The following is a 25,717-nucleotide window of genomic DNA, read 5'->3' as shown; positions in this document are numbered from 1 at the left end:
AAATTATAAAGCATAGCAATTATAACTAAATGAAATACCTAGTACTTTCCTACTTAATACTAATATTTTTATAAGGTTATTATTATTGTAAGAGTTATATTTTTTATCCTCACAACATATTATTACATGTTGAAATGTGAAAAGGTGACTTAATTAACTTATTTAAGCCCATATATTTAAAAATAGAACTAAGTATAACTATGTTTAAGATAAAGTGTGTTTTGTTATATTTATTGGGAAATAAAGGCTATTATTATTATTATTATTATTATTATTACATGTTTATGCAAATATTTATACTGACTACCAATTTAGCTTTGGGTCATGTTTGTGTTAAATGTCTACTTCTGCGTCCACATTCCACAATGTACTTTCTATTCATCAAAAATATTGTATCCAAGCACCCCAAGCACATTTTCGTCGGAGTCACGTATATCTAAATAAAATAAAACAATTTTTGTAGCGAAAATATTATATTACGTAAGTTTAGAGTTGGTGATAGTACCCCGGGTACACATCTCACATTTTTTCGGAGTTAGGTATGTGCGTTTTAAGCAATTACTTAAATATCACTTGCTTTAACGGTGCTGGGAAACGTGAGGAAGCCTGCATGCCTGACAGTTCTCCATAATGGTTTCAAAGTTGTGTGAAGTCTGCCAATCTATGGCCTAAATCCTTCTCATTCTGAGAAGAGACTCCTGTTCAGTAGTAGGCCAGCGATGGGTTGATCATGACGAAGATAAAAGCGTTCATCACACGACGCAATCTTTTCTTGGTGTGGATGGAATAAACTTTCCTATCCTTATCTTATTTAAGACAAGCTTCTGATCGACGAAATCTTGATGAACTCACTTTGGCCACAGAATATATAATAGTACTACGTACTTTGGCTATGCTCCACTACACCAAATCCCTATTTCACCCCTTTAGTTGTTGAATTTTCAAAAATCCTTTGTTAGCGGATGCCTACATCATAATAGCTATCTGCATGCCAAATTTCAGCCCGATCCGTCCAGTACTTTGAGCTATGCGTTGATAGATCAGTCAGTCAGTCAGTCAGTCACCTTTTCTTTTTATATATTTAAATTTTGCAGTATGCATAATAGTTTTTGATTTATCCTGCAAAATATCGAAAAAATACCACTGTAGTACAGAACCCTCGGTGCGCGAGCCTGACTTGCACTTGGCCGTTTTTTTTTGTTTTTTTAATTTAATTTGATGACCAGTTTTGATGAAGAAAGAATAACAAGCTAGTCTACTGCCTATAGTCCGCAACATGCCATCGCGGACCATAGGCAGTTGGCCTTCCGGGCGTCAGCGATAGTTCTACATCTGTATAGATAAAAGATATACATAATATAGTAATTACCTTCAATTCCCTGATAAGGTTCCTCAAGCCGGAGTATTTCTTCAGCAAGCGATACAAATCATTGGTCATTTGAGTGTTTTCCGTTTCGATTTGCGATGTTGTCATATCTGAAACATGTAACAGAAAAAGAAACATAGTTTAATGGGATGACCTTGCATAGCGATAGTTATTTTCTGCCAATATCATAATATTATTGTAATCTCATTGATTATGAGAAAGCCTTTGACCGTGTTCAACACGAGGTACTTATTCGTCGTTTGCAGGAAGTTGGACTCGATGGCAAGGACATAAAGATCATCAAAAACCCTTAAAGGTGGCAGACTGGGGCAGTAAGAGATGACGGTGAGGAAACAGATTAAGTAGCGATATGCCGGGGGGTAAGACAGGGGTGCATCTTGTCTCCACTTCTGTTCAACTTATACTAACGAGCTATTATCTCAGAAGCATTGGAGGACAAAGAATGGGGCGTCAAGATAAATGGACAAATTATAAATAACACCAAATACGCTGACGACACTGTTCTTTTGGCCTCTAGCTCGCAAGATCTACAGAAAATTAAAGAGCTCATGGGTGTAGCAGAAAATCTGTCGCAGACTTAAGTAGTTTATGTCAGTATCAAGAAATCAACAACAACCCAATAATAACTATCGCAGGTAAAACGCTCGAAAGAGTTCAAAGTACAAATACCTTGGTACATGGTTAAATGAAAATAAATAAAATAAATAAGTTTTTGTTCCTTGGACTTCCGCAAAGTAACGCCTACTTCTATCCAATATTATATTCATAAAGCGTAACTACTGTATTTCGGTTGTTAGAAATAAAAAGACGATGGTTACACCATTAATTAACATGACTTTTCACAATTGGAACAGAATAATTGTTCTAACAAGCCATAACAAGTAATACGAACGTGGTACAAAATTGGAGCATGATAGGAATATGACTTCACTCACTGAACTCAACTAATACAAGTGAGCTGGACTTGCGATTGCTGACCTGATTTTGAAGCAATTTGATTTTTGCCATTTTGGCGACGATAGCAGCAGTGAACGTCTTGCGACCGTATGACGATGGTCATCACGCACGATGCAATCTTTGAGAAGACTTTACTTATATTTTATAAAAACCTTCTATACAAATAATCCTATAAGTAGTTACAGGATATTGAAGTTGAACGAAGAGCAAAGGAAAGGGAAACGGAAATGAGAAGTAGAAATGGTTTACCTATGCTTTTCGTTTAAGAACAGTACAGTATGGACTTTTTTTTACTGAAAAATTTGATAAATAGCAAGTGAAAGGCGACATAGAAATGTAAATAAAGTTTTAGCTCCTATTTTTTGGGAAGAGGAATCTAATTATTTATTTTCAGATTGTAAGATCTAGGAATGAAAGTTACGGGGTGGAAATACTCACTGTTTCAGCCTGTATAGGACAAACCGTCAAATAATCCAAAAATTAACTGCACAGGTTTTTCCGTCATTGATGGCCTAAGATTTACGACAGTAATTATTATTAGCTTATTAGACATGAGAATTATATTACCATTTAGCCGTTCTATTCGCTCCCTCTTGTCAGCAGCTTCTTCAGCCAGCTTGGAGGAAGTCTTGACCCCTTCTCCAGATTTCTGAGTCTTCTCCATGATGGCGCACGCTCGAAGCACGAAAGCTGGTACCGTCTCCGCTTTCTCTTGCTTGGGAATTTCGACTAACGACCAGTATTGTGTTTCTAGGCGGATGACATCCTAAGCATGAATAAAATGAATGTTAGTGAAATTAATTTTAACCTGTTCCCTTTTTTTGCTGGTTAAAATCTGGTCGTTGTACCACCAAATAAGAACGCTCCTAGTCGCTCAGCGTGCGATGAAGAGAGCCATGTTGGAAGCATCTTTATTTTTAAATCATATCAGAAATGCTAATTCAAAAAGTTCAAGTGGCTATATAGCCCAGTAAAATTAAACATTCATAATAATGCGCATAGAGCTGAAAATTTGTACGAATGTTCGGAACACTATTAAATGAAATGTGAAAAGTCCCGAAGCTTCCATCTATTAGACGAATACTAGGCCCTGTGTTGAGTCTAGTATCTATTCGTCTAATAGGCCTTCCAAAAAGAGCAGGTGGTGGTGTATAAATCCACCTAAGTTTGGAGTTAAAGTGCTTTAAAAAAACTAGATAGATAAATTGATATACTTACTTAATTTAATATGACATAAAAAGGGGAAAACATCCAAAATTTGCCTAACGAGAAAAGTTTGGTGGTAGAAAATACAAACTGTAAAAAACGCGGCGATATACGTATTTGCTGTTAGCTCGTTATATTTTGTTTTCAAGCTTGTCCCAAGAGTGTCAGTTAAATTTCATTCTAGTTTTATTCATATTTCATAAGCAGCGTTGGAAACGCATTGTATCTATTGTACCCAACTAGCTTATGCCCACGACTTCGTTCGCGTGGACTACACATATTTCAAACCTCTATTTTATCCCCTTAGAGGTTGAATTTAAAAAAAATCCTTTCTTAGCGAATGCCTACGTCATAACAGCCTCTGCATGCCAAATTTCAGCCCGATCCTGCTGTCAGTCAGCCAGTCACCTTTTCCTTTTATAAATATCGATAAAGATTATGTCATATGTGGCGAAACCAATAATTAATCTATGTGTCATATTTACCCATGGGAGAAGCCGGTGCGCGTCAACTAGCATCAAATATGAGTTAAATAATTCTGTAAAGTTTTTCAAAGATTTAACGAAACAAGTAGTTTGTTTTAACGAACTGAATAGTTTCGCACATAAAAGAACAACTATTAAGGCCGAGGGCTTTAAGTGGTCAACTTTGCTCTGGAACGCTTCCAGTTTAACTGATAAAGCCAACCTTGCTTTTGTAACCACAACATTTAGCTCTGCTAACTTTTACATGTTGAATAATAATGAGAGTTTGCTTGTTTTGATTGTTTCTGTGGATTGTTCGGCTGTGTTTAAATAAATAAGTACTTACGTCTGTGTTCCTGGGATGATTTTTAGGGTTCCGTACCCCAAAAGGAAAATCGGAACCCTTATAGGATCACTTTGTTGTCTGTCTGTCTGTCAAAAAACCTACAGGGTACTTCCCGTTGACCTAGAATCATGAAATTTGGCAGAAAGGTAGGTCTTATAGCTGACATGAGGGGAAAAATCTGAAAACCGCGAATTTGTGGTTCAAAATCACAAGAAAAAAATTAAAATGTTTTCAGGAACAAATATTGCTATTTTCAACTTTCAAAGTAAGATTACTATACCCAGTGGGGTGTCATATGAAAGGGCTTTATCTGTAAATTCTAAAACAGATTTTTATTTATTTTTACGCATCATAGTTTTTGAATAATCGTGCAAAATGTCGAAAAAATACGACTGCATTACGGAACCCTCGGTGTGCGAACCTGTTTCGCACTTGGCCGGTTTTTTTTACTATGTAACAAGAGAGACATAATACCTATACCTAGTTATAGTCTGCGACAGGTTGCGATGGCAACAGGGGTATGAGGCGGGGGAACGCCCCGCACACCCGCACGTCACCCGCGCTCGTCCGGACCGGGTTAGAGCGGGGGATTTGTGGGTGTGCGGGGTATTCCCTCCCCGATTGCCATCTCGACCTGTCGCGTACTATACGTAGCATCTCACACATGACCTCAGTGACCTTCCTTGTTCAACTGAAATAATTTTAAAGTGTTAAAGATTCTCAAAGAAAATTTTAATTATTTACGTAATAATTAAGGATAGCTTTTATAATTTACCGCTCAGGTGTTAAAAAATTATAATAATAATAATGTAAAGGGTGGTAAGGGAAATAATAGACTAAGTACTTACGCAAAGTATTTTTGTTTATTTTATTTTTATTTTTCATGTACCGAAATTGTATTTACATAGTACTAACAAATGAAGTTACATTGGAATATGCTTATCTCTGAACAGAGATTTCTTCCAGCTTCCCATTCAAGGTTGTGACTTGTGAGTAAGGCGTATTAAAAAGTGGAATAGGTCTTACGGTACTAGAATAATTATAAAAGACTAGAGGATGCCCGCGACTTCGTCCGCGTGGATTTAGTTTTTAAAAATCCCGTGGGAACTTACAACATGTTTATCAGTTGCAACTAAGGATTTTAAAAACCATTGTTCCTCTAAATATTAAACTACTTGCAAAAAATAATGAAAATCTTATATTTAAGTATTGTAAAGAGATTAATATTTATGACAAAGTTCAACTTACGATCCTAAAAGAACAATTTTTTAATTTAGCCATGCAAAAGGAAGTTATTAACAAAATTCAGACACGCAAAGTAACTCAAAAAAAACTAGTTACCATCTCTGCAAAAAATAAATATGGTGAGCGCACCAGCGCGTACATGATCCCTCGCCTAATAAATAGTTTAGATAATACTTTTAGGTCAGGACTAACCGAATTTAACTTTAAACACAAGTTAAAATCATACTTTCAAAACAAATATTAACAATTCCCATTTTTGAAAAATTAAATATAACAAATTATTATCATGTAACGCTCCCTAGTGCTAGTGCTTCTATACATAATGTATATATTATTTATGGAAGCACTATACCCAAAATCGATTAATGGACGGAATGATAAGCAACATACTAAACCTTAGTGGTTTTTTTGTTGTGTTAAAAGTATTTGTAAAATGTTCAATATTTGATAGTTAATAAAAAAAAAAAAAAAAAAAACTCTTTGTTTTTCCGGGATAAAAAGTAGCCTATGTCCTTCCCCGGGATGCAAGCTATCTCTGTACCAAATTTCGTCAAAATCGGTTGAGCCGTGAAAAGCTAGCAGACAGACAGACAGACCGACAGACACACTTTCGCATTTATAATACTAGTATGGATTAGGAAAAAAAAATAGGATTAGGTAGGTACTTTGAACTGAGACTTTTAATACGAATGAAGTAGCTAAGTGACAAGGGAAGGGAAGCGTTAGCTAAAATAATTCAGCGAAAGTTAAAACGAGGTTGAATTACGACTTTGTCGTTTGAAATCGTATGCTGAGTGGATCATTGCGCTCGTCCAATCGTCATAAAGCGTAGGTTTACGGGGTTTTGTTTCTAACGAATGAGGTTTTCTGAATAAAGCGTGATTGTTTAATATGTTTTCAATTTATTTTCTCGGAGTAGGTACATACTAGGTATATCGAAATTATAAAGGTACATCGGGGCACTAGAGTCCGAAAAATAGCTGGATGGCTGCTCTATAGTATACTACACTATACTATACTATACTATACTATACTATACTATACTATACTATACTATACTATACTATACTATACTATACTATACTATACTATAGTTGTATAGTATAGTATACTAATGTAATATCAAGATGAATCTGCCGAATTAATGTTGACTTCGATGGCTAAATAAGCATAGGATAAAAGCACTTAGGTACTATATTGGCAAATAAATAAGCAGAGGCTTTAAAAGTGTATCTATTTAATTAATATTAATACATCATTACATTTTGCGTGGGTACCAACTTACGTACAATATTTAACATTTTAGTGTTTAAATATTGGGGCCGATTCTCTTGTACACAATCTCTAAACTAAACTAAATTAACAGGTCTAAATCTAGTGCTATCCTTTTCCGCAAGCAACATTATGACAGGGATAGCAATAGATTTAGACGTGACATTTTAGTTTAGTTTAGAGATTGTGTACAAGAGAATCGGCCCCAGTCTGACTTTCTAGCCGTGATAGCCTAGTGGTTACGTCCACCTCCTATTCGGGAGGTTGGGGGTTCGATGCCGGGCACGCACCTTAACTTTTCGGAGTTACAGTACGCGTTTAAAGAAATTGCAAATATCACTCGCTTTAATGGTGGTGGAAAACATCGTGTCTGAGAGTTCTCCATAATGTTTTCAAGGGTGTGTGAAGTCTGCCAATCCGCACTTGGACAGCGTGGTGGACTATGGCCAAACCCTTCTCATTTTGAGAGGAGACCCGTGCTCTGTAGTAAGCCGGCTATGTGTAGATCATGATGATGATGACGATTGACTTTCCATAATAGTTTAACAGGACAGTTATACGTGGAGAAAATAAAATAGCTATTCTGGCGAGTTTCACAAGTACAAAAAGGAACTATTACGAACGACTGCTCTAAGTGGATAAGTTTGCACTGGAACCTTTCCAGTTTTTACCGATAAAGACAATTTCGCTTTTGTTACCATAACATTTAACGCCGGAAACTTTAACAAGCGAAATAAAACGACTTTTGTACTGTGAATTGTGTGAAAAATCCTTGGCAGGGATTTTTAAAATTAAGTTTTACAGGTCTTTTATTTTGTAGTTCTTGCAAGGATTTCCACAGGACTCGGTCTTGTGACGATTGGGTTTAGTGGATAAATTATTTTAGTACACGAGTTTACTATCCTGTAATTTTATGATGCTACATTTTGTGATGAGCACCTCTCCTCTCAGTTCGGGGCTGTTCGATCTGAGGCTATTCAGTTTGAATACAAAGCTCATCATGTTGTTAATTAAGAGAAGTTTATTCGTGGTACCTACGTTTCAAACAAACGTACGAGTAAGTAGTTTGGTGCTCATTTGAATAACCAAACTCAGCGAAATTTTGTAGATACGTTCTAGGAATTAAAATCTGTGTATTTGTGAATTACTAATTATTTTCACGGAAATCCGGCAACCACAGACAGATAAAGATTTAAGAATGTGTCTACAAAATTTCTCTTTCATCTAATTTGATTTGTTAATTTTCAAATAAAAACTAACCTACGTTTGTATGGGGAGCGGTGCAGAGCGCGCTAGGAAACTTCTCTTAAACGTTATCACCAACAAATTGCAACAGATAAATACCAACTACATGTATCCAATGAAAATCCAATAATGAAACTTCCGTTAAATGCGATTCATTAACAGAAATCCAATGCAGATACGCGAAAATCGTGAACAACTAGGTCGTGCATCGTTTAACACACGACATTAAACTAAAGAGGATTATACTCGTTGCGATTTAGGGCTTGGACACACCGTACACGCGACAGCAGTGACGCACGACGCGACGCGCCACGTCACGGCCTCGCGCGGATCCTAGGATTTATAATACGAGAAACTGTACGTAGAATGCGTCCGAACTAAGAATAGGAAAGCCATTATGGCCTATATCTGTCACTTAAAAATTACGGTTTTCACGGAAAATACTTTGCAAAATTATTGAATGTATAAATCATACAAATAAATCTTACACGCGAACGCACACGATTACTGTGACAGTATACAGGGTATAACCAGGGTGTCAATGTTTCATAGTTTTATTTTTTTATTTTTGTCGCCAGTCCCCACTGACTCCCATTTTTTTTGTGTAAATAAGGGCTTAATTAATTTGTACGTAAGAAAATTTAAGACTTATGAACCACTTCCATTTTCAATAAGTTGAAGTTTTTTTTTGTTATTATCTAAAACGCGTTTTAATTAAAACGAACGTGACTTTCGACTACTCGAGCCTCCATTTAGGAAAATTCATCCATTTCAAATAAGGAAATTCAATTGTTAATTAATTAAAAACCCGAACGATTTATAGATTACAACCTATTTACTCCATTTTTCGTCGTAATTAATGTAGTAGACATTTAAACAAAGTAGACATTTACTGGACTTAAATTTACCAATTTTTTTGCATGGATGAGTTAAAGACCTGCAGAGTGGTATATGCTACTTTTTTTTTATCTCAAAAAGAGTTTATTAAAAATTAGTTGAAGGGCCTTTTAGACGCCAATGTAATTTCTCCAGAACTACTATAATAGGTACACTTTGGATGGTTACGCCCGTAATATGCCGTACAAGGTGGTTATTTACATATGAAAAATACAAAGGTTACCCTTCCTATCAATATCTACCTAGTTCTAGTTCAAGTTTACGCTGAGTCGTAACTTGGGAGAAAAAGGGATTCTAGGGGAGGGGGGTCAATTTATCATATACTTACCTAATACAAAAATATCAGCGTTCTTTACAAGGCTATTTATGTTTTTAAAGAATCACACATTAAGCAGAAGTAATAAAAAAAGGATTCGCTAACTTCGCTCTCAATTTCGTTTAAAACTGGCATATTTATATTTACGTAGGTAAAATAAAAACCATCGGTGTCGTAAATTGTCTGCCCTTTGTTCCACAACGCTTCCTTTGTATTTTGCACTTTTATTTGTGGTTTCCGTTTACATGATGCGCTACAAGCGTGCCAAGTTCTACTTCCGCAGGCATTAACTTTTGCGGGGAGATATCTAATAAGCCTATGGACCTAATAAGCCATGAATTACTATCAAGAAGCCGCGATGGCTTAGTGGTTGAGACGTCCGCCTGCTATTCGGGAGGACGGGGCACTCTACTCATGTGGTCGGAGGTTCGATCCTGTAACTTTTCGGAGTTATGTGCATTTTAAGCAATTAAATATCACTTCCTTTGACGGTAAAGGAGAACATCGTGAGGGAACCTGCATGCCTGAGAGTTCTCAATGAAGTTCTCAAAGGTGTGTGAAATCTGCCAATCCGCATTTGACTATGACCTAGATGGTCTAGACCTAGTGTTCTAGACCATGACCAATACCTTTTCATTCAGAGAAGATACCCAGGCTCAGTAGTGAGCTGGTGATGGGTTGATCATGCTTATGTTGATGATCTTAAAACGGTAATTACCGCCGAGCATTCACATATTCACATAAAATTTTGGCCTAGATTTCACGTCACGCCCAAATCTTCAGCAAGCTGGAGTGGCAGAGAGCTCGCTAAGCTTGTCGTAGGGGTGATGGCCGTTGGAGCCGAAAAGTCCCAGAGTGGGTGGAGACCGTGTACTAGTAAAGCGTAGCGATATGAAGCGCCCTGAAAAGAGGCTAGATGAGGAAGGCTGAGGACAGGGTGTGTGGTGCTTACCAGAGGAGGTCTATGTTCAACAGTAGACGTCCGCAAGCTGATAATAATAATATGATGATGAGATTTTACGTAAAACTTTGTCAGCGTGAAAATTTCGTTTTCGTGTAAGTTATCAAGGCATGTAGGTACGTAACTAAAATATTAATTACAAACCAAAAAAAAATACACGCACCAGTGTGTCGCAGCCTTTATAATATTATTATGACCGCATAATATTATAATGAGTACCTACAAACACGATACGGTACAACTTTTAATTAAGCATTACCCATAATATTACCTAGCATTAGCAATGTTCCGATAAATAATAAGTATTTATCGGAACATTGCTAATGATTATTATGAGTACACTGCATATTTTGCATTTGTTTCTTTCGGCATACCTAACCTCAACCTACCTAATAGTTACTAATATTATTTAGGGTTCCGTACCCAAAGGGTAAGAACGGAGCCAAACTCTGTCTGTTTGTCCGTCTGTCAGTACGTCTGTCTGTCCGCCGGTCACAGGTCTCTAGCTCGTAGCCGAAATGATTTACAAACCTGAAATGAAAAAGGAGCCGGAAAAGTTTTATTTTAACCTTAGTATGTGGGTTAACATTGTTTAGAACTCACTAAGCAGAGTATGAATAATTTTTTTTAAACTTAAAAAATAAGGAAATGTGGGATTGTTAAAATTGACAGTTTTAGACCGTTTTTGTGACGGGGTCTATCTCAAAAACTAAACTAGTTAGGAATATGAAACTTTGGTATATTATGAACCGTCGTATACCTACTGTTTTTAACAACAAATAATAAAACGAACAATTTTTTGGATTTTTCTTTCACGGTTTATTGCGATGATCTAGCACGGAAAAGAAATACTTCATACTCCCAAAATATGATGTTCATAGTTATATACGGAACCCTAAAAGAGCGAGGTCCGACTCGCACCTGACCGGTTTTTTAGTTATTAACTTTTAAGTTAGTCGATTCTTAAATTATTTCTGCTTCCGGATATACTTTTCTCGGAGAGTTATTATGATATAACCTATGGTTTTTGCTATTATTGTCATAATATGTTATCACTACCCCTATTATAATAAATGTGAAAGTGTGTTTGTTTGTTGGTTTGTCCTTCAATCACGTTGCAACGGAGCAACGGATCGACGTGATTTTTTGCATGGGTATAGTTTAAGACCTGGAAAGGGACATAGGCTACTTTATGTCCGGGAAAATCAAAAAGTTCCCACGGGATTTTTAAAAAACATGCGTACGCGTCTCGGGCATCAGCTAGTGTCTAATAAATAAAAACATAAAATAGTAATAATAATCATCTATTATTATCACAAGTATTTTACAATCAATCAGGATCTAAAGGTGAACTTTATTAATTCATAACACAAAACTAATCGCTCATTCATTTTATCATTTTGAAGATCTCAACTGTCTTATGACTGCTTACAAGATTAAAGATAACTTAATTGAACGTGTGTACTGTACTTATAGTTAATAGCATTTAATTTTACAGATCCGGGAAACAAGGTCCGTTCAAAAGTTCATTGGTTGAACTTTGGCGATATAACAAAATAACTAAACGGGCTAACTAGTCGGGCTAACGTCGACTACACACGTGAGTAAAGCCGGGACAGATATTATTTAGGATAACAAAATAACATCCAAAAAAAACCGGCCAAGTGCGAGTCAGGCTCGTGCAACGGTACTGCAGTCGTATTTTTTCGACATTTTGCACGATAATCAAAAACTATACAGTCAATTTTGTTTTAGAACGCACAGGCAAAGCCCTTTCACATGATACCCCACTTTTCCCCTTATGTGTGGTATAAGACCTACCTACTTCATACTTGCCAAAACTTCATGATTCTAGGTCAACGGGAAGTACCCGTGACAGACAGACAGACAAAGGGTTCCGTTTTTCCTTTTAAGGTACGGAACCCTAAAATAACCCTAGTGTCAAATTTTTTACACAACTTCGAGATGTACAAAAGTTTGTTCATAGATTGAATAAACCAATTAGATCAACCTAGATCCCCGCGGCTTCGCCCGCGTGGATTTAGGTTTTTAAAGATCCCGTATAGCCTATGTCACTCAGGAATAATGTAGCTTTCTACTGGTGAAAGAATTTTTAAAATCGGTTCAGTAGTTCCAGAGATTACCCCCTACAAACAAACTTAACGACATTACCTCTTTATATAATAGTATAGATATAGATGAGACGAACACTGCAATCTGCATACATTTATCTTCCTTCCGTCTGTCGAGTTATGGAGTACATTAGGACTTCACAATATTAAGTAAAAAGTTTGTTTAAGATTTTGTATTCTACATTCGCTTCAAATCTCCTTTCAAACATAAATAAGTAGATTAGATAGGTAATTCATAATTGGCGAAACAATCTAAGTGAGTTAGAGCGAGTTCCCACGAAGACGGGCGTGGTGTCTTCTGACTGTCTAAAGACACAAAATATTTAGTTTTATTTTGTGCTAAAGAGATGGAAATTGTAACAGAAATGATTTTTCTAAAAATCGTTTCTATAAAAATTAAAGTTTTTTTTGCGCTCGCAACCTCGAACAAAGGTTCGAGCTTTTCATCTTCAAATCTGCGATCTAAACTCGCTTCGTTCGAATTTCACTGTGTGCTTTCATTATGATTCGATTCGCTTAGTTTAAGTAAATTAAGAAAAAATCCGCAAAATGAATCATAAAAGAAATCGGAGACCGCCTCGGGCCTGGACGACGCGACGGTCCCCTACAAAAGTTCCTTGTATTTGTATAATGTTTTTAAAATATGTACAATTGTTAATTTTTTTTTAATTATGGCATCCTCTCTTGAGGCAAGCAAGCATTAAAAGACAGGGTGCGTATTAACGTAACGCATCCATTCTGCGTACGATGAACGCAGCATGTATGATGTTACGCAGTGTATTTTTGCGCAACAAACAGCCCGCATACTATTTTCACGGTCGAAAGGCTACGTTAAACCAATTTCGTTCCTGCAGCATCCAGGTCACGTTTTGCGAACCTTTGTGTTAGCTTGAATTTCTGCCAACTATTATAATATTATTTGGATGAACCGAGTATAATAGATACAGTTATGGTAGGTGTCTAAATTTTGCTGAGCATTTTAATAGATTTTAATAATTGGATAGATTTCCCAGTTGCTTTGGATCTAGTTAGGTTTATTGTGGCTTTACTTGTCAAATATAGATTGTCATGGATAAAAATTAGCGTATTTTTTCCGTTTATTAAAAGTTACCTACTTGTCCGCCAAAATTAAAACTGCAACCGGTCGAACATGTTTTAAATATTTATTCTGATACAAGTTAGCCCTTGACTGCGATCTCACCTGATGATAAGTGAAGATGCACTCTAAGATGGAAGCGGGCTAACTTAGAAGGGGTATGGCAGTTTACTCAGCTAGCAATGATCACAAAAATTGGCTAAAATAAAGTGTAGTTAGAGACACGAAAATACTTTCAAACGCTTCTTGTTTTTAAAAATAATATAGGTAGTAAGCGAAAGCCGTCAGCGCAATACCCCTTTACTTGATCTTAATTGATTGCCTCCGTCCTTTGATGGAAGTTATAATCACCGCCTTGAACGAGAAGCTTTGTATAAATTTTTTATAGGAAAAATTCTCCGAGTTTAAATGAGAACTGGGGAAAATTCTTGTCATCAAATTTTAAGAATTGTTTTTGTCATTGTTACTTGCCGTAGTAGGATCTGTTTTATATTTGGTGCAGTAACGGGGCTAACTTGAAAGGGGTGTGTTTGCTTTAATCAAACCCTAACGCAGTATCGTACTGGAATGCTAAATCATTTTGTGTCCGTCTAGGGTAGGGTCGCAGTGTGAGCCTCTCACACTGGCCTTACATCAGACTAGGCCAGACACAATTGAAACGCTCACTATTGCGCTACGGACAGCTTTCGCCGCAATAACTCTACCATAGGTATTTATAACAAAAAGCTTACTACAAAGTATTATTAATATTGCACTGATACAATAATTTTTAAATAAGTTCAAAGGCGTGAAAATGATAAATGTGAAAAAACCATACCTACCTACGTAACGTACGTAGCTTCCTTATTTCGGGAGTCGGTGCACGAATCTATCTTCGTATTTGCTTTTACCTTAGAAATGGTGGCTATTTTACTACATATTTAAATTTGTCATTTTTCTTTATTATTCTTAGTTGTGGTCGGGAATGTGGAAGGCAAATGCCCACGAGGCAGATTTCCAATTCGGTGGTCACACCAATTCAAATAAACAATTACTATAGACCCAGACGTGTCTATGATGCTATACCAATACCTATCTATGAACCGGCGGATGGACATCATATACCGCAAGATTCTACCTTGCCAATGAGCTGATTTGATACGATCCGGGTCAGTCATGAGTCACGAGAGATCAGAGACCGACTGAATAGTTCATCAGTGCTCACTTTCAATACCGCTTTGAAATGAACTTGTAGAACTCCATAGTGAGTTCTCGAAGAACTGTAATGTTCTACTATCCGCTGATGCAGCTGCATCATTAGTTCGCGAAAGCAATTTACTAGTTCTAGATAAGCACATTTTAAATCGTTAAATGCCATTAAACTTTATTTGTAGCCGGCTCGTTGAGATGAATGTTCTAAAGATTTTCATGGAGCTTTTTTAAAAGCTTATGAATTAAGATAGTTCTGAAATTCTACCTATATTTCAAGACTTAGTACTTAGACTTTTTAATTACTAGAGCATTTTATTTTTATTGAATAGCGCATAGGTATTTTGTGCAATTCATTTATTATTTGATTGGTTTACGCATGGCTTTGAACTTATTTTTAGATGGAATGCGCGTTAACTCCAGCGTTTTAAGATTAGGAAATTATTTTACGGGCGCGGGCGTCTAATAACTGAAAAACTGGCAGCGCTTTAATTTTTTGTGACAAATAAATTAATAAGCAGTTAAAGTTAAGCTTCATAAAAATAATGTAGAAACGGCGGAGACAACAAAATTATAGTAAAGATGTAAGTAAATAGAAATATTAGGTGGGGTTGGGTATAATATAAGACTTGGCAGCTAATATTGAACTTAGACGACTTTAACTTTACTTGCTGCAATATAAAAAACACTTTTAGGCAGTGTTCCTCAATGTTCATCGCTGTGTCCTGGCCATTGCTACTTCAGCTTAGCAACTTGTGAGCTGTGTGAATACAGGAAAATACGTGCCTTCCAAAGTTTAGGCATTTGGGTATGACTCGTACAGTAAAATACACAATTATATAAGTATTAATATTTTAATATCGTTATTTTATAATGTAATAGGCAGGTATGTCATGATTACGTTATATTATGATGTTTATGCAAAATGTAAAATTTTGACGAAAATAGGTTGAGGTTTGTGGTTAACAACTATTAATTATTTACGAGTACCCTGATGAATAGGATAAATTTGGCACTTGTTTGTTATTACATTTAGTTCGCGAAAATATTATTATCCCTAGAGTTAAAAAAATATACGAGGTCCGCCTCCAGGACTCAAGCAACGGGTGTATGTAGTGAGTGAAAGATGTGACCTGAACAGTAGCCTACCAAAAAGATGAAAACCCACAAAATGGCCGTATATGGAAAATATACGCCAATGGGCTGCGTTAGCTGATTGCATTAGGCAAGCGCCGTTGAGCCAAAGATACTTGGGTCTCCTTGGGTCTTTACCTTAATCATAGCTTTGAGCAGTGCGTATCGTGTGAAGACGTTTCTCTCAGCCTTGGACTCGCTGTAGCGCGCCATGAGTGTGATGAGTGCTTTCTTGGCTGTATCGTAATTTTCATCTAGCCTCACACGCACTATCCGGAGCCTTTCATTCGTTTCAATCACCTCTTCTTTTGTCTGCCCACCTGGTACACAGGAAGATTACACGCTGAGAAGAACAGTGCGACTGCAGCATAGTGCAATGGAAACATTTGTCTAACACGGCTTCTAAAAAGTGGACGAATACGGCCACACTGCGAAGCGCGTAAACGGTGGCCTGCAGTCATATATGGTATACCTAAGCTTCATACAGATCCTGCCAAGTATAACTTAAATACCTTCATAAGTCAAGAGTGAATAGACAAGCTGCTCCCACCTCATCATTGCTTTTTATTAGACTTGATTGCCATCTTAATAATACCTAACTCACAATAAAAAAATCCTTGTCATACACATGCGTACACCTGCCATTCTACACTCAATTAGATAAACTACTTACTCCACTTCACGTACGGTGTGTTCTGATACGTAAGCTTGAACGACAAACCAATAAATAATACGTTCATGGTACAGGGTAAAAAAAAATTAAGAAACTTACTGGATGTGCCCTCGTCTTTGACATCTTGAACAATACGGCGAACGCTTTGTGTGAATTTTCCAACTAAATTGGTACTGGCTGCAACAAAGAAAAATTGCGTTAAGAAACTAGAAATTGCATTAAAAAAATGAAGAATAATAAACTAAATGAGCATCAAACTGATCGCACATTAGATGCAAACCGCAAGAGTCGCACGAGCCGCACGCGTCAAATAAATGCGACTATTTTTGCAGACGTTACCTCACGTCACCGCATGTTAAGGCTAACTCTCGTTTTATATAAATTAAAAAAAACTAAATTTTTTGGATAGACTGCATCATCACTTACCACCACCATTGCAATCAAGGGCCAACTTGTATCTGAATAAAATAAAATAAATAAAAAATGAGCATTTAATCAAATGAATTGCCCATATTATTTTCTATAAATTTCTGGTATTTAAAGAACTTTGTGGATGTACCCCACAAAGTTTTTCCACTTTAGATGCCAGTTTCTCAACAAAGTTAAAAGGCATTTTCTACTGTTTTTCAGAACATTTTTTTAACGACCATTTACAATTAACAAGTGTTTTGTTCGGTGTGTGCGACTGTTTCGGCGTAGACCAATCCTACACTGCGATCACTTTTAAGAGCAAACCGTATACATACAATAATACGTAATACACTACTAAACTAACAATCATGTACAGCATCGATCAATCTTTGGTTTGAGTGGGTACAAGCTTTAACTATTGTGTGGACACGATAGGTAGACAAAGAAGATTTAGTCTAGTAAAGTTTAGTGGCTATGAAACAAGTTCACGACACGAATGTGCACTCAAATGCTCGGCTAAGCCGATGCTCGTCCCCTCTTACATGTAAACGATGAATCGAAGCTCTATACATCATGCACCAAACAATCTATCCGGTACAAGTATCGTGTTAGGGCTTAGACGTTTTCTGTTTTCTAATTACATCCCGGAAGGTTTTGGTATCACACTTTAAGTCAAATGAAAGAACCCAAACTTGCCCTCATCATATTCTTCGTGTTAAGTTAAAAAACCGGCCAAGTGCGAACCAGACTCGCGCACTGAGGGTTCCGTACTACATTCGTATTTCTTCGATATTTTGCAGATAGACAGACAACAAAGTGATGAGAATGAGAAGTGTAAGGGTTCCATTTTCCTTTTGAGGTACGAAACCCTAAACATAAGGTTTTGCCCACAGTCATAAATATTAATCTATACTTAACTTGCTATACTTAATAAAAATGTAACTGGATAATTTTTGTACACTAAATATGATTGAAGAAAGCATTAAATATGCTGGCTGATTTATATATCATCGCACACCCTAAACCGCTGGTCCTATAGGAATGAAATTTGGAGGGTCTCTTCTTTGTAAAGAGTAAGTATCCAGTAAGAAAATATTTTTCGAAGTTCCACCGTGTGTAAAACGGGGGTTTGAAATTTATGTAGTCTACGCCGACGAAGTCACGAGCATTAGCTAGTAAATATAATATATTTGGAGGAGAACCATCAAAATCCATATTAATAATTTTCATCCATAATTTGGTAATCTAAAATTACATGCTTTGAGTAGGTAGTTTACAGGCTAAGCTGATTCATAGTTCCATGCTTTTAAGAGTAACTTTGTAGTTTAAACAGAGCCTAGATAAAAGCTGAAACATGTACATCAGAAAACGTATTCAATATTCAGGTAATAAATAACCTTATAAACTTTTAAATTTTATACTTCAAGCACTTTATAACTAGTTACCATAAATCTTATACTCGTGCAACCAACCAATTCACAACTAAAAGGTTGAAAAAAAATAGATAAGACAGTCGCTCGACTAATTAAAAATATGAAGTTACAAGACAAATTACTCTGATATACCTACTGAGTTTGCAAAAATTTTCTCAAAAGTATCGCCGGGCAACTTTTGATAAGCCCAGCAATAAAGATTTTTCAGTTAAACACATTTAAAATGAAACTCCATAATTTTTAAATGACTACGGCAAAGAGTATATTATATGTATAGTTCGCGACTGGGACGCCCCGCACACCCACACAGGCTCCGCGCTGACCCGGTGCGGGATAGCGCGGATGACGTGCGGGTGCGGGGGGCGTGCCCCCGCCTCATACCCCGATTGCCATCTCGAGTCTCGACCTGTCATGAACTATGTTATGTACTTATGTATAAAATATAAATGTTTGTATTTAGGTAGGTATGTGTGATCCACCGGAGCGTAAACTACTCTAAACTATACTGAGCCAGATATTGATGTATCCCTGAGGGGTCAATCGATGTGTTATTATGGTTTGGGTGACATAGGCTACATTTTCAGGGTTCGGTACCTTGAATGGAAAAACGGAACCCTTATAGGATCACTTTGTTGTCTGTCTGTCGGTCTGTCAAGAAACCTACAAGGTAGGTACTTCCCGTTGACCTAGAATCATGAAATTTGACAGGTAGGTAGGTCTTTTAGCAGACATTAGGGGGAAAATCTGAAAACCGTGAATTTGTGGTTACTTAACACAAAGCAAATTAAATTGTGGTTATGAAATAAAAATTAGTATTTTCAATTTTCGAAGTAAGATAATTATATCAAGTGGGGTAGGTATCATATGAAAGGGCTTCACCTGTGCAGATTTTTTCTTATTTTTATGCATCATAGTTTTTGAATTATCGTGCAAAAAGTCGAAAAAATAAGTCTGTAGTACGGAACCCTCGTTGCGCGAACCTGACTCGCACTTGGCCGGTTTTTTTTATGAACAAGTCTTGTTCACATTAGTTGTAACTTTAGTCTTAAACAGTGTACCTACGTTTATTTTTCAGGCTTTAGTTAATCTCTAAGTCTAGAGCATTCAAAAGTCTTAAAGTTGTTTCTTGATAAACCATCGTATTATGGCTAAAGTGGGAGGCAAGTAACGAAATTGTTCTTCCAGAGTGATCGGAAATCACCGGCTGTCACAGACTTATACGAAGATTGATGGAGTAATAATATTTTAACATCCATTTAATTATAGTCTTTATGGCGACTTGTTTATGCTATAGGTAAATGATCATGTGAGTTTCAGGACGCCGTTATAGGTTTACTGCTTTTCCTTGACGACAAAATTAACAGCAATATCATGCCGTAATTTTAGCTTTGGCGTCATGCACGTTAGGCGTGCTACACTCTTAGGCGGGTCGGCAGCAATCGTCAACTCAAATTAAGTCCAACGTATTTATTTTGAGAAGCTGACAAACAAAACGGTGTAAATACACTTCTGATCAAAATGCCTCTTTCATAAGGTAGTTTTTAGCCCATGAATACAAATCTGAATATTTTATTTCCACGCAAAACGGCCTAAAATAGTACTAAACTTGAGTCCAAAGTTCGTGAAATCGACCATCGAATCCAACTCTGAAGTAATTTGCAAATAAAACGGCCTAAAACTGTGCTAAAATTGAGTCCAAGGTCCAAGGTGACGGCTTTCTTTCAGTTTTTATCCTCCTGTAAAAATTTCGTACAATTACACCATTTTGTTCGCCAGCTCCTCATTTATATTCGTAGAATTTATAGCAACATATTTTTACTAGGTTAACCAAAATGTGTTATGTACATAACACATTTTGGTTTATTTAGCTAGGTGGAAGTTAGTGTACCAATTTGAATATTCGATCTCGATGCGGTAACGCTGTGCTACAAGTTGCGAACTAACTACCTACCTCTGATGAATTTGGTAGAGCTGCTGTGAGTACGCACGGCTGATTTACATTACACATATACATCTATACAGTAGCATATAGAGAAAATAACATGCTTTCAGCTTTGATTTAGAGATGGGCACTATTGCTACTTTTAAATAATTTTTATGAATTGGTGATTTTTTTTTTCACAATGATTTCACAGGTGCTTTTTCCATTTTTAGGGTTCGGTATCGCAAAAGGAAAAAAATAACACTTATATATAACGGTATGTATATATGCGTTTGGCGTTAGAGGTGTGTGAATTGTGATTATGCCCTTTTTTGTTACCATAGCCTGAAAAACTTCTGGATCGATTTTAATGCGGTTTTAGCATTACACAGATTACATAGATGGGTTACGCAGATATATTTTACGGTTATGCCACCAGTGCATGTCATCGTGGTTTATATAATGAGATTTTATAGTTATAACGTTTAAAGTTTGGGCGAAAGCACTCGAAAAGGAAAACGTTTTTATAATTAATACCTAATTAGGTATTCAATAATTGGAAGTAATAATAATCACAAAGAAAAATAACTTAACTGAAGAGTATTAATCGAAATTCAATTCATTTGATTAGGTAGGTAATACAAATCCAATTTGTATCAATTGAAAATTTAATCAAATTCAATTTTCATTGTGTATTGCTTAATTTATCTACATCGTAGCGAAGTTTAAGTGAACCGTTTTGTTCAACAAGAAATGAGTTCATTGTACTTACGATCTACTGCAGGGTGCGGAAAGGAAACGGGTTCCGTACTCAAAGGCCGGCCTTTTTCAAAAGCGGTTTCGTAATGAGACAGTTATCTACTGCATCTCGGGTAAAATTTTGAAAAGACTTTTTAGCTTTACGGGGTTCCGTACCCGAAGGGTGCCAACGCGGGACCCTACTTATTACTACGCCTCCGGCTTCTGCTGTCCGTTCATCTGTCCGTCAGCTGGGTCCGACTGGTCCGGGCTTTATCTCATGAACTGTAATAGGTCGAGAGTTGAAATTTTCACAGGATGTGTTGATGTGTGATGCTATTATTGTTGTAAATCTATATGTAAATTAAAATGAATCGCCGAAATATGGATATGTACGAGTACGCGCATAGCTTCCGAACGCCTGAATAGAGTAGAATAGAGTAGAATAGAGTAGAATAGAGTAGAATAGAGTAGAATAGAGTAGAATAGAGTAAAATAGAGTAGAATAGAGTAGAATAGAGTAGAATAGAGTAGAATAGAGTAAAATAGAGTAGAATAGAGTAGAATAGAGTAGAATAGAGTAGAATAGAGTAGAATAGAGTAGAATAGAGTAGAATAGAGTAGAATAGAGTAGAATAGAGTAGAATAGAGTAGAATAGAGTAGAATAGAGTAGAATAGAGTAAAATAGAGTAGAATAGAGTAGAATAGAATAGAATTTATTTTATTCAAGTAGACTTATTACATGTGCTTTTGAATCGTTAACTAGTTTAATTTACCACTGGTTCGGAATGCCGTTGCTACCGAGAAGAACCAGCAAGAAACTCGGCGGTTGCTCTTTTCAAGTCAAAGTCAAATGATTTATTCAAAATAGGTAATAAATGACTCTTTTTGATGGTCAGATGTTGGATTTGTAAAATATAGTGGTGATAATTATTATTACGCAAACTTAAAACTAAAGCTACGAGTCATCAATTTACAATATTATTATACCATACTGTACAAGCAAAGTACAAGCTTATATTAGAAAAATTCAATCGAGTGTTAGATAAACCTAGTGTAAGCTACCAACCCGTAGTAGGTTTACCAACCAAGGCGCCCTTACTTAAATGCTAGTGCCTAGCGCTCGGCGAGATCGATGCCAAGTCGGGTGGAAAAGTAAATTTGCACAAGCAAGCCAGGAAATGGAGACTAAGTCGAGAGCTTAACTTTTGGGACTTTGCCGAAGCATTTTATCTTGACGCTTTACAGTAAACTCTCTACAGAAAGTAAACCTACTTAGCTCCTGCTTAGGTAAGAATAAAATGTAGAAGACGTAGAAAACGTAGAGTTAATAGCAACATTATTTTTAAGGTTCTGTACTCAAAGGGTGCCAAAATAAGAGCCTATTACTAAGCCTCCGCTGTGTTTGTCCGCCCGTCTGTCATAACTGATAAATGTCTACTTCTAAGTACATCTTCAGGTAATAGGTAAAGTCAGTTGAAATTTTCAAAGAATCAAAATTATTAAGCCGTAGGTTAAATTATTACTTGTGGTTATTGTTATGTAAAAATCTTTTGATGTCTACGACTAGATGTAACGATTATTATAGGTATGACATAGAGAATCACCAAAAAAACCGGCCAAGTGCGAGTCAGACTCGCGCAATGAGGGTTCCGTATAATATTATGTGGTTGTGGCCTAGGTAATAAATAGATATGCATAAATAGATTGTGATACAGTGACATAAATGTTCTACTTTTCCTTGAATTTTACCATAATAGTTTGAGCTGTGCGTTGATGGATCAGCCATGTCAGTCAATCGGTCAGTCAGCTGTTCCTTTTGTATATCATCATCATCAACTCATCGCCGGCTTACTACAGAGCACGGGTCTCCTCTCAGAGTGAGAAGGGTTTTGGCCATAGTCTACCACGCTGGCCATGTGCAGATTGGTAAACTTCACACACCTTTGAGAACATTGTGGAGAACTATCAGGCATGCAGGTTTCCTGATGTTATCCTTCACCGTTAACGAATTACTTAAAACGCACATAACTCTGAAAAGTTAGAGGTGTGTGCCCGGGATCGAATCCCCGACCTCTGACTAAAAGGCCGACGTCCTAACCACTAGGCTATGACATCTGTTTAAGATAAGTATTTCAGTGCTTCTTGCTATCCGTATTAGATATAGGTTCGTAAAATAAACACATAGTTAGAGTTTGAAATCTTGCAACTTAAGACATTGTTTAGGAGTAGTTCACACCATGTTTAACTTGCAAGTTGCAGTCACGAGTCGGCAAGTACATAGTTTAAATAGCTAAGAGGTAAGACCCGGGATTAAATTGCATCTTGGCATAAAATAGGATATACTAGGTATAGTATCAAAATAACAGGTTTTAGAAGTCAATCACACAATAATTAAAGGAAATAATCGAACACGCATTTTTGGTTAGTTAATATCAAATAGTAATAAAGAAAATGATAATTATAGAGAACTAAATAATGCCCGTGGCTACACCCATGTTAGGTACCTAGATTTTTTAAAATGCCGTGGAAACTCTTTGATTTTAAGAGATAAAATGTAGCCTATGTTCGTTTCCAGGGTGAAAGCTATCTCTGCAGTCAGCACCTAGCTTTACCAGCAGTGGTGCGCATATGATTTGAATCTAGGGTAAGCGTTAATTAGCTAACTACCTATTTAATTACATCATGATAAATGAGCACTAAACAATTTCAACTACGTAGGGGTAAGCTGTGCTTTTATGCCTCTATGACCTGCACATCACTGGTTACCAGGCGTCCGGGTAAAGCCGGACACATGATAGGCTGGTCTGCTCGGCTTTTCGGTTTCAGACCTATGGGTATCTGTACATATAGATGATGCCCGCGACTTAGTCCAGTGGATTTAGTATTTAAAAATTACGTTACGTGAGGAATCAAAGAGATTTTTCTGGGACAAAAAGTAGCCTATATCCGTTTCCGGGATGTAAGCTAACTCTGTACCTACCTACCTACGGCCACAGAATATATAATAGCTACGGCCTTCCTCATCAAAATCAATTGAACTGAAGGGCCGTGAAAACGGAGCAGACAGAGAGTCAGACATAATTTCGTAACACGTTCGTAAATAATACCTACAAGTAATGTAGGTATTATTTACGATTAAAGTATGGAATATGGATTGTCACGATGATCGTTTATCTACTATCAGCTAAGATGTACATAATAATAATGTTGTTATTGATTAGAATCAACTGTCTAATTAATTCCAGCAATCAAAGCGTATTGTATAGTAGGAGCGTAGGCATATTCAATGATAGATGGCCTTACACAAATCACTATATATACCTACTGTAGGTATTTGTAGTGAAGGTAGGTTATTACCTACGTGTCTGATTATAATAATAATTAATAGGTATGACTAAACTAGTCAATTATAAGAATAATTCATATAAATAAGAGCAGATCAATAGCCTCAATAGCTCAACGGCTAAGGAGCGGACTGAAATTCGAAATGTCGGCGGTTCAAACCCCACCCATTGCACTATTAATGTCGTACCCACTCCTAACACAAGCTTACGCTTAGTTGGAGGGGAAAGAGAAATATTAGTCATGATTAACATGGCTTCATGTTCTTAAAAACACCTTTGTTTAGCTTCAAAATTTTATATTTTCCAGGAGAAAGATCAGTCGGAGCTAGCCCGAAAGGCCATTTCATTGTCATAAATAATTTTTTAGCGTTTATTTATAAACAATTTTTTCTTTGGTACCAAACCTTAAATTGTGAAAATATCTTCTGGTCCACTGTCGACAACATGCGTCAAATTACTTATAGTTATTATTTTACTAGGTTTTACTAATTATTTTGCATGCCTAATATGTAAGGCAAAACATTTCTACTGGACAATTTCATGTAATACCATCATTGTAAAATGTTTCCGCAAATAAAGAATCTTTGAATCTTTGAATCGATATATGTACTGTCATCATTTTTATTTTGAACAGTTGATTTCTTTTCAAGATTTAAGGGTTGCTCTCATAGTAAATTTTTAATATCAACGAAAAGATAGGATTAATAAATAATGATCCTCGTAGTCGTGGCATGATACCCGTAGATGATATGAGGACTCAAACAATTTATTTAAAACTCCAATGTAACAATCCTGCAAACAGCTGATCGTGGAAATGAAGTCGTGAAAACTAAAAATTTCCCCATTTGTCATGTTATATGATTTACCAAACACGCTGTATATAATATGTCGCGCAAGAAATAAACTAGAGCTTATTTAATTAGAGCTCCTTAATATGTTTTACTATGTGACCTCTTCCAGAAATTTATAAGCGAATAAAATATAATGAAGGCGCTCTGGCCTCGTTTAATTTTAATTGCGTTTCTGCGTCTTAATAGCCAGTTATAAATTACTCCAACATTATAGGACTCTATTGACTAAAGAAGTAGAAGTATTTTAGAAAGTTCTAGGATTAGGACTTTGTTTTAATTTTCTATTTTGTTACATAATTTATTATGGTCAAGTTAATTTAATTTTAGGCGAAAATATTAAGTGTTCTAATTTTTTAAGCCTACCAAACAAGCTTTGGAGTTGGACTTCAAATTTCAAAATACCGCACCTCTCCAGACTAGCGCCTACCAAATTAAATTCAAGTTATATACTCAAAGACATTTAATATTATGCTGTACAATCGTGTGTAATAATAAA

General features: G+C 36.4%; 1 protein-coding gene across 1 annotated transcript in view; it reads right to left on the bottom strand.

Annotated features, from left to right (window-relative positions):
* The window catches only part of LOC117987029 (uncharacterized), a 191,278-nt gene that overhangs the window by 3,820 nt on the left and 161,741 nt on the right, over positions 1 to 25,717 (bottom strand). The window contains exons 3-6 of the mRNA XM_034973994.2: positions 16,619 to 16,696; positions 15,985 to 16,166; positions 2,912 to 3,110; positions 1,370 to 1,476 (exon numbers count right to left, since the gene is read on the bottom strand). Coding sequence (XP_034829885.1) covers positions 1,370 to 1,476; positions 2,912 to 3,110; positions 15,985 to 16,166; positions 16,619 to 16,696 — 566 coding nt within the window. The remainder of the gene's footprint in view (positions 1 to 1,369; positions 1,477 to 2,911; positions 3,111 to 15,984; positions 16,167 to 16,618; positions 16,697 to 25,717) is intronic.

This window comes from Maniola hyperantus, chromosome 12, assembly GCF_902806685.2.
Source record: "Maniola hyperantus chromosome 12, iAphHyp1.2, whole genome shotgun sequence".
NCBI classification, from domain to species: Eukaryota; Metazoa; Arthropoda; class Insecta; order Lepidoptera; family Nymphalidae; genus Maniola; species Maniola hyperantus.
This window is presented reverse-complemented; position numbering and strand designations above follow the sequence as displayed.